Source organism: Panthera tigris, chromosome A1 (assembly GCF_018350195.1).
Source record: "Panthera tigris isolate Pti1 chromosome A1, P.tigris_Pti1_mat1.1, whole genome shotgun sequence".
Lineage (NCBI taxonomy): Eukaryota > Metazoa > Chordata > Mammalia > Carnivora > Felidae > Panthera > Panthera tigris.
In genome coordinates, this window is record NC_056660.1 from 28,323,734 (window position 1) to 28,341,078 (window position 17,345).

Genomic DNA, 17,345 nt, shown 5'->3' on the forward strand with positions numbered 1-17,345 from the left:
GGTGATGGGCATTAAGGAGGGTACTTGTGATGAGCACTGGGTGTTATCTGTAAGTGATGAATCACTAAGTTTTATTCCTGAAATCAATATTATACTATATGTTAACTAACTTGGATTTAAATAAAAATCAATAAGTAAATAAATAAATAATATTTTAAAATATTTTCAAAACAGTATTTTGTTGAAGTTTGATACCCTCTTACTTTCCTATCCATATTTATGCTTCAATTCAGCTCTTCGTGTTTGGGTATTCAATATTTTGTTAAGGAAAGGAACTTTAGCTATTATTATCCTCTCTAAAACTCATTTCATAACCAGGAAAATAGGACCACAAGAAAGAGGTCAGAAGACTAATTAATTAGTAGCAAAGCCCAGATTCCCTGACTTCCGTTTGATTTTCCTTTTATAGTTTGCCACAGTATCTCTGGCTACTTTTCTTTAGAGGAAGTCCTGTAATGAAAAGAAGAATGGTATGTTAGATAATTCTTTTGGAATTTAAGAGTGTGAAAAATATTGAAAAAATTGAAATCACTGAGACATGGCAGTCATATTTTATTTCTTTTTCAGAGTTATTCAGAGCACTGAAAATCAACTGTTGTCTTTTAGTAGTGAAGAAATAAAAATCACAATGTTGGACCACGAACCCTGATATTCATATATAACATCTAATTGATAGAAGTAGTAGAAATCCTGTTAGCTGGCAGAGATGCAATAGACTGAGAATATTCTTAAGTGGAAATCTAAAATTCAATTTATGTATTTATTTAAAATGTTTATTCATTTTTGAGAGAGTGTGAGTGGGGAAGGGGTAGAGAAGGAGGGGGACGTAAGATCCGAGCAGGCTCTGTGCTGATAGCAGTGAGCCCAATGTGGGGGTCGAACTCAGGAACCCGGAGATCATGACCTGAGCCGAAGTCAGACCCTCAACCAACTGAGCCACCCAGGCTCCCCTAAAATTCGGTTTAAAACTACGTGAAAACAGCATTACTTACGAAAGCAAAATTTCTTAATTCCTTGGCCATCTGATTGAGCTGACAAATATATTTTGTAGTCTGTTGTCTGCTTCTCATTGAACTATTTCTGTCTTCACAGTGTTGGGCACAGCAGGGTGTCTTTCTAGCTGCAGCATCTAGCCCAGTCCAGTGCCTGGCACAAAGCAGACAAAGGAGTTGTACTGTTCTTCAGTTTTATTATCTAGGTCTTGTCACCTCCTGCCTTGACCATTATAACTCCCACTTATCATCTTAGTCTCTAGTCTCTTCCCTGCAAGTGCTGAAGTGGATAATTGAAGATTTTTGCTTTTTTTGTCTGAAAAGTGAATCTCAAGGCTTAGATGAAATTGTCAGCTGTTGAAAAGGGGTTCCTTCATGTTTTTGTTCTTGAAGTTAAACTATATTGAGTCAAGCTGGTATTTCTTTTAGTGTTTGCCTTAAGAGGTGACGCTCCAGGGCGGCGGGTTTTCAATAGATGCCTTCAAAGTCGACTTCAGAGTTGTATTTCTGCTTCCTTACATAATCTTCTTGCTGCAGTCAGCGGACCAATTATATGTGAGGTCATTTAAGGTTTACTGGACACACTGAACTTTTATCCAAGCAATTAGCACCCACAAAGGTTTTCTGCAAGAATTACAACATTGTACTCTTAAAATGATGGTTTTTGGCATAAAGTCAACAGTGTGAAAGGTTTTATGGGGGAGGGGGGACATTTGTAAATAATTTTAAGAGGTTTGAGAAATTCATCAGCATGTAAATGACAGAATAGCGTGGAGAATCTATGCCATTTTTTTGTCTGTAGATAATGTGGAACAATCATTGTGGCACTCGTCAGTTTTAATGAATGACTGACAAAGCTTACACATAAGGCCTCCAGGAAGGTGTTAACTAAGGTTCCCTTACAGAACAGAAACTTATTATACAGAACTTAGAGAGCAGAGCCTCCAGTCCTTAAGATTTACCCTATTTTCAATAGCACAGTAATTGCCACTCATTACATGAAAATTTACTTGGAGAAAAGGATTTAATTTGAGATTTCTTTATATAAAATAGAGCCTTCAAAGGGGAGTGTCCCATCAACTTTTCAGGCTCTGTAATATGACCTGAAGTCTTCTCCAGCTTGTCTACAGCAATCTTTATTCAGTGCCTAAATTTTCTTTAATCTTCTTTGTCTTGGGCACCACACTGAAGATAACATTTCTTGATGCATTTTGTTGCTTTTTATTTTCTGTTTAATGACTGTTGTTGCTTTCTGCAACTTTCATTGCAGATGTACAATTTTTGAACTGTGTAATATATAAATAGTCTTCTTCAGGTGTATGTGGTAATACTTTAACCGTCACTTATGACATTATTTGAATGAAAAAATGAATTCAAGTAGTAAACCCCTAGCTTAAAACTCACATTTTAGTGGATATCTAACACATGTGATAGAGGATTAATACCCTCAATAGACAAATATATCTTACAAATTGATGAGAAACACCATATCATCCAGTGGAAAATAGGCAAAGGATTTAAATAAGCATGTCACAGGAGAGGAAATCCAAAGGACCAATAAGTATATGAACATATGTTCTAACCCTGCTTAATAGTTAGAGAGATGTAAATTATGCAATATCAATTCTATGCATCACCTGGGCCAAAATTCAGAAGTATTATAATGTCAAGTAACTACAAGGTTGCAGGGAAACAGTGTTGTCATTCGTTGTTGGTAGAAGTCTGAGTTCATATGGCTTCTTTGGAAAGTAATACTGTGGTAGCTATTACAATTAAAAATATTATATACCTTTGGATGTAGCAGTTTCTTTTTCAGGTTGTATTCATTAAAGAAAAAAGTCAGTATATAAAGGATATTTGTACATAATATATATTCCAGCATTTTGGTGTTATTGATAGTGACCAAAACTAGAGGCAATGAGTATATCAGTAGAGAATGGTTGAATAAATTATTGCTTACCCATATTATGGAATCTTCTGCAGCTGTTAAAAAAGAATATATTTATATCTGTGGACCTTGAGATGTCTATACCATATTATTAAGCAAAAATTGTAGATTGCAGAGTAGTATGTAAAGTATGATACTATTTTTTTCTTTAAACAACTTAAACACCTTTTGCAGGTGTATTGCATGTCTTTCTGTATACAGAGAAAAGTGTGGAAGGCTATACTCCAGGTTCTTAATTTTGAGTTTTATGGGGGGGGGGCATTGGGTTAGGAGTAAGGCCAGGAATGATAGGGATCAAGAGAGATAATTTTTCTTTTTACATTTTTGGATTTTTTTTTCTTTGTTATAGTAAGCATATATTGGATTGTAATTTTAAAAATAGTTAATAAAACCCTCATGTTTAAAGTGAAACCTGATTAAGGAATACATCTATTATAACTGCTTTTTCTGTAACCTGACTCATAAAAATAAAAAGTTCATGCTGTATTCTTAAATAACTTGGACTCATTTGACAGGACCTAGAAATTCTTGGATCTTCTGAGATGTGTTTATAACTAAAGGTTATTCCTTTGGTTTCATTTTATGTTTTTGGTTGTTGTAAGTCTTGTGATGAATATGACTAGCTACACTAAGACCAACAAAGATGTCTTCAGTGAATTATCACAGTGTAACAGTGTCTTATCGATAAGAACTTTATAAGAAGCTGAGTTGCAAATTGAATTTTGGGGTTAAATTGTGATGTATTGATTAGTCAAAATATTCTAATATATGTTATGTATCATATTACAACTTATCCTGTGTATCACAGTTATTCTCTGCTTCCCGTTTGGCTGTTATTACTTTGCAATGTGGTTTTTCAAAAGAAATATAATTTTTTGTTCCTATTACAAAAATAAAACATCATCAATACAGAGAACCTGGGATACTGAGAAACGAAAGGATAAAACTGAAATCATTTATAAGAACATTGTTGACATTTCAATGTGTTATTCTAGTCTTTTAAAAATAATATTAGTAAGTATAATTTACATACAATAAATTTCACATAGTTAAATGTACAGTTTCACAAGTTTTGACATAAGTATGTAACCATGAGACATCACCGTAGTCAAAATATTGATCAAATAAATTCATCACCCCCCCAAAGTGTACCTGTGCCTCTTTAGAATATCCCCTGGTTCCTCCTTTTTCTGGGAATGGCTCATCTGCTTTGTAGATATATTCAGATTTCCTAGAATTTTATATAAATAGAATTCTGTAATATATACTCAATTTTTGTCTAATTTCTATCACTTCGCATCATTATTTTGAGATTCATGTTGCGTGTGTCAATAGTTTATAACTTTTTATTGCTGCTTAGTATTTCATTGTATGGAAATAATTGCAGTTTGTTCATTCATTCATCTGTTGATGGACATCAGTGTTATTATTTTGAAGCTCTTGAAACAAAGCTGCACTGAGCATTCATGTATAAGTCTTTATATGGCCATAGTACTTTCTTTTTTTCTTGTGTAAATACCTAGGAGTAGAATGGCTGTATCACACAGAAGATGTTTAACTTTTCAAGAAACTACCATTCTGTTTTCCAAAGTAGTTGTGTCATTTTCTATTTCTGCCAGTGATGTGTGAGATTTCCAGTTCTTCCACATTCTTGCTAGCTCTTGGTATGGTCAGTCTTTTTAATTTCAGCCATTCTGATAGGTGTGTAATGGTATCTCATAGTGATTTTAATTTGCATTTCCTAGTGACTAGAGATGTTGAACACTTATTTATGTGCTTACTTGCCATCTGTATATCTTTGGTGAAGTGTCTGTTTAAATCTTTTGCCCACTTTTTTATTGGGATGTTTGTGTTCTTTTGAGATTTGAGATTTCTTCATACATTCTGGGTAAAAGAAATTTATCAGATATAAGATGTACAAGTATTTTCTTTCAGTGACTTGTCTTTTGATTTTTTTTTAATTGAATCTTTTGAAGAGCAGGTGTTTTAAATTTTAGTGAAGTCCAATTTATCAGTTTTTACCTTTATGTATTGGGGTTTTGGTATCATACCTAAGAAATCTTTGTCTAACCAAAGATCATAAAGATTTTCTTCTTTTTTTTTTTTTTCCTAAATGTCTTCACAGTTGTATACATAATTTACATTTTGGTCTATTATCTATTTTAAGTTAATTTATTATATATGGTATGGGTCAAAGGTCATTTTATATAAGTATGGATCAAAGTTCATTTTTTGCATATAGATACCTAATTGTTTCAGCACCGGTTGCTTAAAAGACTATCATTGTCCCACTGAATTGCCTTTGTACCTTTGTTCAAAATCAGTTGTCCATATATATTGTGAATCCGTTTCTAAACTGTTCCATTGATCTCTTAGTGTGTCTTGACACCAAAGTCTCACTATCTTGATTAATATGGTGTTACAATAAGTCTTCAGATCAGGTAATGTTCGTCTTCCATCTTTGCTTTTTTACAAAGATGTTGGCTATTCTAGGTCCTCTGCATCTATATGATTTTAGAATCAGCTTGTCAGTTTCCACAAAAAAGAACTGTTGGGATTGGGATTGCATTGAATCTATTATCATTTTGGAGACACTTGATATCTTAATAATATTGAGCTTTCCAATCCATAAAGGTGTATCTCTCCATTATTTAGATCTTCTTTAATTTCTTTCAGCAGTGTTTTGTTGTTTTCAGTGTACAGGTCTAGCATATATTTTGTCAGAGTCATCATTCAAGTATTTATTTTTTAATGTTATCGTAAGTGGTATTGTTTTTTAATTTCAACATAGAAGTACAATTGATTTTGTATATTGATCTTGTATCTTGGCACCTTGCTAAACTCACTTGTTCTAGAACTTGTTTTGGTAGATTTCATCACAGTTTCCGTATAAACAATTCTGTTATATATAAATAAAGGAAATGCTACTTCTTTCTAATCTGGAAGGTGTGGTTTTTTGTTTTTTGTTTTTGTTTTGGCCTTACTGTATTTGTTGGTACCTCCAGTAAATGTTGAATAGAAGTGGTCAGAGGAAGGAATATTATTGTCTTATTTCTGATCTTGGGAGAAAGCATTGAGCCTTTTACTCTGACGTATGATAGGCATAGGTGTTTCACGTTCGTTGTATATCAAGATGAGGAAGTTTTCTCCCATTTGTGCTTTGCTTAGAGATGATTTTAATCAGAAAGCTATATTCTATTTTGTCAAATGTTTTTTCTGTGTTCTTGGACACGATAATGTGGTTTTTCTTTTTTAGTTTGTTAATATGATGAATTATATTTGATCGATTTTTAAGTGTTAAGCTAACTTTGCACTACTGAAGTAAATCCCACTTGGTTGTATTGTGTTGTTGGTTTTACATATTATTGGTTTTAGTTTAAGAAAATTTTGTTTGGAATTTTTGCATCTGTATTTCTGAAGGATATTGATCTGCAGCTTTCTTTTCATCTTAGATCCAGCTGCTCTAACAAAGCATCATAGTTTGGGTGGCTTATAAAAAAACCTGAAATTTATTTCCCATAGTTATGGAGGCTGGAAGTCTGGAATCAGGGCACCAGTATGGTAGGGTTCTGGCAAGGCCCTCTCCTTGGTTGTGAACTGCTGACCTCTTGTATCCACACATGGCCCAAAGCGTGGAGAGACAGAGAAAGCTTCTGTGTCTTTTCTTATAAGGGTATTAATCCCATTACGAGGGCTTCCAATCACCTCCCAAAGGCCCCGCCTAATACTACTGATCATATTGGGAGTTAGGACTTAAACATGGGAATTCTGGAGGAGCACGAACATCCAGTCCATAATACCTTCCTTGTGATATCTTTGTCAAATTTTGGTATTTGGGCAATGATGGTCTTATAGAATGAATTGGGAAGTATTTACTTCTTTCCGTTTTCTGACTGAGTTTGTATAAAATTGGCATTTTTCCTTAAATGTTTGGTAGGCTTCACCTTGAAGCTGTCTTGACTTGGGGTTTTCTTTGTGGGAAGGTTATTCACTAATTCAGTTTCTTCGTTAGATATGGTTATTGGGGTTACCTTTTCTTATGTTAGCTAAAAAAAAGCTGACTTTTTAAAGGAATTTGTCTTTCAAGGAATTTGTCCATTTCATCTAAGTCTTGGAATGTATTGGCATAAACTTTTTCACAATATTCACTAATTCTCCTTTTAATATCTGCAGTATCTGTACTTCATGTCAACCCCAATCTCATATTCCTGATTTTGGAAATTTGTATCTTCTCTTTTTCCTGATTAGTCTTTCCTGATTGGTCAATTTTATTGATTTTTGTCAAAGAACTTTCTTTCGGTTTCACTGATTTTTTAAAAATTATTTTGTTTTGGGGCACCTGGGTGACTCAGTCAGTTAAGCGTCCAACTTTGGCTCAGGTCATGATCCCACGGTCCATGGTTCGAGCCCTGCATCAGGCTCTGTGCGGACAACTCAGAACCTGGAGCTTGCTTCAGATTCTGTCTCTCTCTCTCTCTCTCTGCCCCTCCCTTGCTCATGCTCTGTCTCCCTCTATTTCAAATATGGATAATAAAACCTTAAAAAAAGTTTAAAAATTATTTTGTTTTCTATTTCATTGATTTAAGTTCTGATCAGTAGAATTTCATTTCTTGGGGTTTCACTTGCTCTTCTTTTTCTAGTATCTTAAGGCAGAAGCTGAGGCCCTTAACTTGAAGTCCTCCTTTTTCTATTTTTTTTAATGTTTTTTTTTTGATAGAGAGAGACAGAACGTAAGGGAGGGGCAGAGAGAGAGAGAGAAACACAGACTCTGAAGCAGGATCCAGGCTCATAGCTGTCAGCACAGAGCCTGGCTCAAACCCATGGACCATGAGATCATGAAAGTCAGACGCTTAACTGACTGAGCCACCCAGGCTCCCCAATCCTTCCTTTTTCTCAATACAGGTATTTAGTACTATAAAATTTCCCCTAAGTACTGCTTTAGTGGTATGCCATAAATTTTGATACATTGTGGTTTCACCTTTGTTCAGCTCAAAATTCTTGGCAATTTCCCTTTGGATTTCTTCTTTGACCCATGCGCTATTTACAAGTGTGCTGTTTAGTTTCTAAATATTTGGAGATTTTCCCAAAGATCTTTTTATTATTAATTTCCAATTTAATTTAATTTTGGTCAGAGAACATAATTTTATGAGTCGAATCTTATAAATGTACCCAGTATTTTTTAAAATGACTATATTTTGGAGTGCCTTGGGCTCAATGGGTTAAGCCAATGACTTGGTTTTGGCTCAGGTCATGATCTCACAGTTCATGAGTTCAAGCCCTGTGTTGGGCTCTGTGCTGAGAGCATGAAGCCTACTTGGGATCGATTCTCTGTCTCTTTCTCTCTGCCCTTCCTTTGCTCTCTCTCACTCTGTCTCTCAAAAATATAATAAACTTCAAAATAAAAATAAAAATGACAGTATTTTGTGGGGTACCTGGGTGGCTCAGACAGTTAAGCATCAGGCTTTAGCTCAGGTCATGATCTCACAGGTTGTGGGTTTGAGCCCATCATCGGCTTTCTGCTATCATCACAGAGCCTGTTTCAAATCATCTATTCCCCTCTCTCTCTGCCCCTTCCCCCCGCTCTCAAAAATAAAACATTTAAAAAATGACTATTTGCATACATCATTTAAGAAAATATTCTTTGTTGCTATTTTGTGACCACTTCCACAAAAACTATATATGATATAAATTTTCTTGTGTCAAGTATTTTCTAAAACTTGACTTTAAAAAAGTAACTTAGCTTTTTGTGTGTGGAAATAATACATTTATATGGTTCAGAAGTCAAAATAATATAAAAAACTGCACATTGAGGAATCTCAGTTTCACTCCTATTTTCATCTACATTACTTGCCATGTTATTAGTTTTAGGGGTATCTTTCCTGTATTTTTCTATGCAAGTACAAGAAACACATGCATATATATTCTAACATCTCAACACAAAAAGTAAACAACTTGACAATCATTGTGTATGGATATGCTTTAATATATTTAATGTATATTGATGTGTTTTTCTAGTTTTAAGAAAAACTGAATAACTTCTCTATGCTGAGTACTGTGCTGGCCAATATTGTACTTCTCATTTAATTTTGATTACAGCTGTATTGGATCAGACTCCTCAGTCTACATTATAGATGAGTGGCTTTATGTAAACTGAGGCTCTCTATGTATGCAGTGGTTTCCTTTGACACATTCAGAGGACCTTTTGTATTCATTTTGCTGTTCTTGGTGCTAAGCATATATAGTAGATCCTTAATAAATGTAGCTGTGTGAATGATGTAATTTCTTAGTTCAGTTAGCCCGTGTGGTAAATAACGAGGACTTAAGTTCTAAACATAACTGTATTGTGTCCCCTCCTCTCATGTTTTCTCCCTTGTCCATTATATCCAAGTACAGAATGATGTATGATAGGTGACAGTTTAGTAAATGAGCATGTACTTGCAGTGAGATTCGTTGCGATTCTTTTGAAATCTCTCATTGTGATGAGGTAGCAGGAGTGAATGCAGGGGAGTGTGGCAGGCCTGTGTTGAGATTCTTTCTGAACTATTTTGTAGGACGACTATGGTGAATAAGATGAAATGCCATGAGAAGGTACCTGACATAAGCTCTACTAGTCAGGGATATGGTAAATATCGGGTTCATTCTCCTTTATCTCTTCGGGGTGGGCTGTATGTAGGCCCAGAAGGTAGTTTGAGTATAAACTCGGAAGCCCATTCATTACCACCGAGTCCACACTGTACATACAGCCTGCTATCTAGGACACACACCAGGTAGAGGACTTTGCAGGCGAGGATAAGTCTTCAATATCCTTCCATTCGCGGTTCTCACTGGCTGAGGGGTTTGACATGGTGCTTTACCTGTAATCCTCATACTAGCCGTTCTTGTTAAGTATTATTACCTTTATTTTGAAAATAAGAAAAGCCCGGAAGATTCAGAATTCTTGTCCAAGGACACTGATAAAGGACAGGATGAGAAATCACAACTAGATCTGTTTGGCTTCAAAGGCTTTTTTGTTTTGTTTTGTTTTTTTTCCTCCATTATATTATGTTTCCTCTTCGGATGCTTAGGAAACACCATTAGTTTTAAAGGATTTATTATAATGGGATGAGAACTTAGCATAATTTTCTGAAATGTTAATTTTAATCTTTATATATATGACAAATTGAAGTCTGTGGAGGGAGAAAATTATAATTTGGATTACTTTGATAGACTTATTTTAAAGTCCTTGAATACGCCCGGGCAAAAATAGTACACATTTTTTTTAAAACAAGTATCGGCTAGGGATTGAATAAGGAATGTAGCCCAACATGAACCAGATGTTTGATTTTTACATAGAGAAGGAAATGTTAGACTATAGGATCAAGCTCTCCGGTATTATTTGGACATCAGTTTATCATTATGTGGACTCCTGGAAGGTAGCATCTTGTGCCTGAAAACAATGAAGTCAGGGATTTCTCTTGCGCACAGGGCTGTGTTTATATTAGGTTATGCGTGGCAGTTTGGCAGTTTGTTTTGCAGATGTTCGTAATGTACAGTCTTACATCTTGTTTCTATTTCTAGAATGCTTTTAAGTATGACTCATGTTTTCTTGAGGCCATCCTAAAAATACAGCTAGTTTCAAGCATTAATGTAAAATACACCACAGACACCACACAGCACTACATAATGCGTTCTCTCAGTAGTTTAATGTAATTTTTTGACAAATTAAATATTTTCTTTGACAAAATATACTATCCTAAAATATGAGCAAGTGGAAATGGGAGGCTTTTTAGAGAAACAGCCCTCTCATAACATAATATAAAATAAAATGAATTAGAAATTTCAATAAAAGGAGAAAAACATGGTATCGTTGACATCCTCAAAAACCAAGAAATAAAATTGATGGCCAGAAAAGCAACTCCATTAAGTTCAATGGAGCCCCCATGAGGCACACACTTGTAGGGAAATTCTTGGATCTGAAGGTAGAGCCTGTTAAAAAGATTTTGGAGGGGCAATAGGACATAACGGCTATAGTGCAAACTTTGAACTCAAACACTGAGATCTAAGTCTTGGTTTATGCACATACCAACTCAAGACTGCACCTCAAGAACTTTGATTTTCTTATTTGAAAAACATAGGGAATGAATATTTAATGAAGTGCTTATATGACACTTAACTATTACCAGTCACTGTTCTAAGTGCCTAACTTAATCCTCATAATAACCTTATAAGTAGGTACATTTATTATATCTGTTATACAGATGGAGAACCTGAACACAGAGAGTTTAAATAGCTGATTAAGTTTACATAGCTGGTAAACAGCAGAGTTGGGATTTGAGCAGTCTGGCTTGATTCCGTGTCTGTACACAGTATAGTCTGCTAAATCCCAGGGTTGTCATGAGATCCTGTATGAAAAGTCATTTGTATTTTATCTGGCACATGAAATGAATGCACTAAATTATAACCATTATTATTACTGTTTATTGGGTAAAGAAAAATAAGGGAAAGGAAAAACTGTTCTTGAAGATATGGCATTGACTGCAAGGCCAGCCACACGATTCAGAAGCTGCTTATACATATTAAGAAAATTATGTAGAATTGGAATGTGATGATGAAAGCCTTAGATATTCTGACATCTAACATCTCAGTCTACAGGTAGAACTTAAATCACTCTTGAGTTGCCTCCCTAACAATGTCATCTTTCAGAAAATAGGGGAAACTAAGGGGAACTCTTCCTCTGGGCTTACTTGTGACTAAATAGAAATAATGCATTTGTGGCATGCAAGCAACAGAAACCCTGAAAAAAAAAAACCCCACACATGTCAACCCAGGCACAGTATTTCTCAACAAGGGTGCCATTAACATACTGGGCAGATGGGACTGTCTTGGACATCATATGTAGAATCACTAAATGTCAGTAGTGCACCCAGTCATCCCTCGTCCCCCAAGGCTTTGCAACAACCAGAAGTACCCCGGACATTTCCAAATGTCTCTGGCGGGCATAGCGTGATGGCGGTATTGCCATTAGTTGAGAACCACTGCTGAGTGGCAAGAGGAAAGGAAGGGATTGCTGAGAATTGTCAGATGTGCCTTAGGCCAGTGGTCCTCAACACATTAGGATCACGTCGAGTGGAAGAACACCTATGAGCATCCTCGCAATTATACTCAGTTCCTAGAATTCCCGCTTTAAATAACTATGCCTTTCTCTCCTACTTAAGAAAGTACGTGGTATACAAACTGCTCTGTAAATACAGGCATAATTGATGCTTCTTGACTTTGCTAAAATATATATATTATTCCGAAACCTCAGCACTTTATCGACACTGACAACTTAGGAGAGGCAGACCTCACATTTGATTAGGAACTGGTGCCTTCAACTTTAAAAAAGCCTTGAAAATGTATACAGTTCCAAGGTCAAGGCATTCAAAATGGAATGGAGCTATATAGAACTAAATGGAGACTCTGTAATTATGAATAGTTACAACAGTTATAGATAATAGACAGTGGAAGGAAGTTGAAGAGACCAACTTGGCTTTACCTTCTAGAACTTTGGAAATGTCATATTTTAAGTAGTCAAGTCCAGGTAATGGAAGGTCAGGCACATTGCCAAAGCTGAATACAAAGGAGTGACACTGAAGTGTAGAGAAGGCCTGTGGCCAAAGTAAGTGAAGATTTGTAAAAATATAAAGAAAGAAATCCCAGAAATGTTTATGTTTTTAATTATGTATTTGATACCAGTGTAAGAAGAGATAATAGATCTGCAGGATAGGGAACATTGTGTAATTTATGATAGAGAAGTTAGAACTTAACTTTTATCTTGTGTCATCCTTAAACAGCAAGCAGACTGACTCATCTTGAAATAAGAAAGAGTAGACTATATATCACAAAGGTGGATTTAAGCCTGAAGTAGGAAAGGAAATAGTTAAGTGGACATTTGATAGTTATAAATGAGGTTGAATCTCCAATCTCGGGTGAATTGCTTCCATTGCATCATGAAACTCCTTGATAGATTCTCAGAGGTCTAGGTCTCAGAGCAATGTTTCTCAATATGTTTTTCATTATTGCTCTACTAAAGACATTTACCTCCCCCCTCCCCATTGTCTTTCCCCAATCTCATGAAACGTCAGTACCACAGATATACCGTATATCTTTTATGCACAGCATCCCTTTAGTGGACAACAGACCCTTGTCATATCTAAGAATTCTTTTCAACCCCTCTTTAACTTCAGATTTTGCCCCCTTGGGGGTGATATGCTCCCTATGCATGTTGTAGAGGATTCATAGAGGACAGGAGAGAAACCAAGCACCTGTGATCAGGTGTTGAGTCTCCTTATTTTTAGACATAGAGGCACTTGATTTGGGGAGATTACAAAATGCTTTGGTGTGATCCCAGTGACATGATAAACCAAGCAGGCTGCCCCAAACCTTGTTCTTGACCGTCTCACCCTGATAAAGAAAATCAGAAATTTATCTTTATTTTTTCCAATGATTAAATGTTAGCTTTGGGGGATGGGTTAGGGGGATACTACCCTTGTAATGTGCTGTTGAAGGTGGTCGGGGAAGCATAGCTTTAGCCTTGGCAGGTGTTCTTAGTTTGAATTCTTTCATGGCCTCACTGGGTGATTAAACAAAGTGTAAAAAGTATGGAATATATTCAGTACATGTAAAGGACTTTTAGGATACGTGTGTGTGTGTGTGTGTGTGTGTGTGTGTGTGTGTGTGTGTGTTTATCTGTAAAATGCAACACAATAATAAAGCAAACACTATAAGCCATGTCCAGTATAGGAACTAGAATATTACCAAAATCATTGAAGCTATCTGTGAGAATCTCTGATTCCATGCCCAAGTGTCCATTATTCTCAGTTTATCATTCTCTTGATTTTTTGCTTTTCAAGCACTGTTTTATTACATGTGTATGTATTTCTAATGAATTCAGTTTGCTAGTTTACTGAGCGTTATCAAAAATAGCATCATATGGGATTTATTCTGTGACTTAATTTTTTCGCTCAATACTATACCTTTAAGGAATTAATATTGTTAGAAGTAGTGGTAGTGCATTCTGTTTTTGTTGTTATGTAATATTCCTTCATGTGTATTTTATCCACTTCCAGTCTCCAGTTGTATTTTTATTTTTTAAAGAATTAATAAGCTATATTTTTCTTTGTTGTATTCAGTTTGTTTTGAATAACACTCCATGATTATTCTATATGTCTACCAATGTACAAGGGCGAGAGTTTTTCTTATGTACCTAGGAATGCACTTTCGGGGTCACTGAGTGATTTACAAATGAGCAAACACAAATTAATTGTGTTAATTCAAACATTTATAAAATGCTTAGGCAGATGAGCAGATTGACAGATTTAATAGTAGACTTAGAAGGGCATTGAATGAAGTAGTCTTCTATTCCCAACAGTTGCACACGTAAGTCTTCAAACCTTCTAACTGTGAAGTTTGAGAGATCTCACAACCCATTGCCAACTTAAGTTATAATAAAGTTTTCTTAAAATTTTCAAGACTGTGATAATCATTAATTGTCTGGGATGATTTAGTCATGTCCCTTTTAGAACAAAAGCATTGGGCTATAGAATTGTGATAATGATTCTAATTCCTTATATCACCCTTGAATATCACTTGTATTTCTTTAGTGACACTTAAACGTGACCATTCGAATGTTCTTGTAAGCTTTTAAATGTGATATCAAAGGCACCTGGGTGGCTTATTAAATTAAACCTCTGACCCTTGGTTTTGAGTCAGGTAGTGATCTCCCAGTTCATGGGTTTGAGCCCTGCATCAGGCTCCATGCTGGCAGTGCAGAGCCTGCTTGGGATTCTCTCTCTCTCCCTTTCTGTCTGACACTCGCCTGCTCATGCTCTCTTACTCCCTCTTTCTCAAAATGAGTAAATAAAGTAAATAAATAACAAGTGTGATATTATGTGATTCTTTGTGATATCATAACCTTTGTCCTGTTTTAACATTGGTAACAATGGTTTTAAAGCAGTAAAGCAGTGTGAGAATTCACCAGGTCGATGTATTGATGAATATGTGTGTTGTTCATGTATATAGAGAGATAGACACACTTTTTAAAATATAATACACTATACGCCTTGATTGCTTAGAGGTTTATAAGTAGTAGTCTGATTTGCATTTCACTTCATCTTGTTTTTTCGTGCTTGAAGTTTCAGACTCTCTGGCTCAATCTGTAATTCAGCATCTAAGATGGATGATGCAGAAGGATCTTTTGGGGCAAGATGTCTTTCTCATAGGACCTCCGGGGCCTCTTCGACGCTCTATTGCTATGCAGTACCTGGTAAGCAATCAATTCTTATGGATTCCTAAGGGTCTTAACTTTGATTGATTGTGTTCTAACATAAATTAAGATTAAGAATTTACAAAAATATCAAGATTGTTCATTACTTGAAAAACATTTTAATGTTGAAGGATGCTTTCTTTAATAAGGAGTGTGGAATAAGTTATTTGGGAAGCAGATGTATATTGTTCATAGCTTTAGCAAAATTTTGTTGTCACTAGAAAGTTCTCAACTTCTGGTAAAAAAGAAATACAAATTCAGGCAATGAGTAGCAGATAGAATCAGCAACTATGAGGTTACAAAACAAAACTTAGTTTTATATTACATTATATAATATTATATGTTGTATTACATTATTATATGATTTTATGTTATATTAATTTCATATTATATATTTTATATTTATATTACTCAAGAAATATCCTTTTTTCTTTTTTAAATTTTTTAAATTTTTATTTATTTTTTTAAAATACAATTTATCGTCAAATTGGCTAACATACCGTGTGTAAAGTGTGCTCTTGGGTTTTGGGGTAGATTCCCATGGTGCATCACTTACCTACAACACCCAATGCTCATCCCAACAAGTGCCCTCCTCAATGTCCATCACCCATGTTCCCTTCTCCCCCATCCCCCCAACAACCCTCAGATTGTTCTCTGTATTTAAGGCCCACATTTTAAAAAGCCAAATAATTCTCTTGACTTTTTGTTGTTATATGGTCTTTAAGGAGAGCCTACAGTTTGTCAAATATCTCTTATATGTTACACAGTTTTTTCCTTCACATAGATGAGAAAACAAGTTTATGAAATAACTCACTCAAGCTTTTTTCCAGCTAGTAAATGATAGAGCTAGACTTCAAGTCTTCTTTCTGACCTGTTATCCTCTTACATGTTTGTAGTTTTCTGAATACAGTTGTGAAGTGAGTTGAAATATTAAAATCTCAATCCAAATAAGAAAAAATTGTATAAGACCTTTTCCCCCAGTTTGCCTGCATTAATAGGCATTGCTGTATTGATGGGAGGAAGATTGCCATCAGGTGAAGTTGTTCTGTCTGAAGATATTTTTTAGGATGAAGGGGAAGAACTTTACTTTAAGCTTCCTTGTGTTACTTGATATTGAAGAATTGATTTCTGTGCTGTTTGAAATATGCTTCATGTCCTCTTTTATTTCAGTGGTGAATTTATTTTGGTACTTCCAAAATCATGTAGGGTGAGGATGATCAAAATACAATGGACAAATCAGAACTTAACTCTTTCTAGCCCGTACCTTCCGTATCTTTTATTTGCTTCTGGAATGAGCTTGTGAGGTATAAGGGGTCATTGTAGTATTATCCTCATTTTATTGATAAATAAGGCAAAAGCGGCTTGCCTAAGAATGCAAAGTCAGCTACCGAGAATCCATTCCGCCTGGTTCATTTCAAAGACCATAATATCTCACTCTGATTTTGTTTCTGGGCAAGATTCTGAAGCTTGTTAGGAATGTGGAATGAGAAGGGCTAGGACATTATAGGTGTCTTGTGGGTTCAAAGATGCAATATAACCTGTATCTTTAAAAAAAGAAAACAGCAACAAACTTTAAATTGTGAATCAGAGCTAAGGTAGCTTAAGGATGTGGAAATACACATAAGAAAACAGTAGCCTAAGCTGCCTTGCAAACTCTGCCCTGGGTACTGTTGCTGTTAGATATAAGATCCCATGCTAAGTAATATCCAGAGTAGATGAAGTCTTTACAGGCAGAGATTTGGGGGCATAATTTGATAGTTGTGTTTACTTTATATTTAATTTATATAGAAGGAGTTGTATAGATAGCTCAACAAACTCAACACACCCCTGCTGCCTCCTCGATCTGCTGCTCCTGGTACTGTTTGAACTTGCTCATACCATTTCTGGGAAGCAGCATCTGAGGAGACGTTGGCGTTTGTCTTGCCTGAGGAACCAGGATTATATCTTCAGTGTGGCAGTTCAGGGTGTTAACTAGGTACAGTTTAACAATAAGAGGCGTCGCTTTGTCAACCAATTTTGACAGGGTTTTTCAGTGATCACATTCAGCCAATCAATGAAATAGACATGAAGGTACCAATGATATGTTAAGAAACAAGAAGGAGGCATCTGCTAAAAAGAGAAA

General features: G+C 35.4%; 1 protein-coding gene across 2 annotated transcripts in view; it reads left to right on the forward strand.

The window, feature by feature from the left end:
• Window positions 1-17,345, forward strand: part of VWA8 (von Willebrand factor A domain containing 8) — a 366,248-nt gene that overhangs the window by 31,497 nt on the left and 317,406 nt on the right. For both annotated transcript variants that reach the window (XM_042977303.1, XM_015538962.2), the window contains exon 3: window positions 15,093-15,223. In XM_042977303.1, coding sequence (XP_042833237.1) covers window positions 15,093-15,223 — 131 coding nt within the window. The remainder of the gene's footprint in view (window positions 1-15,092; window positions 15,224-17,345) is intronic.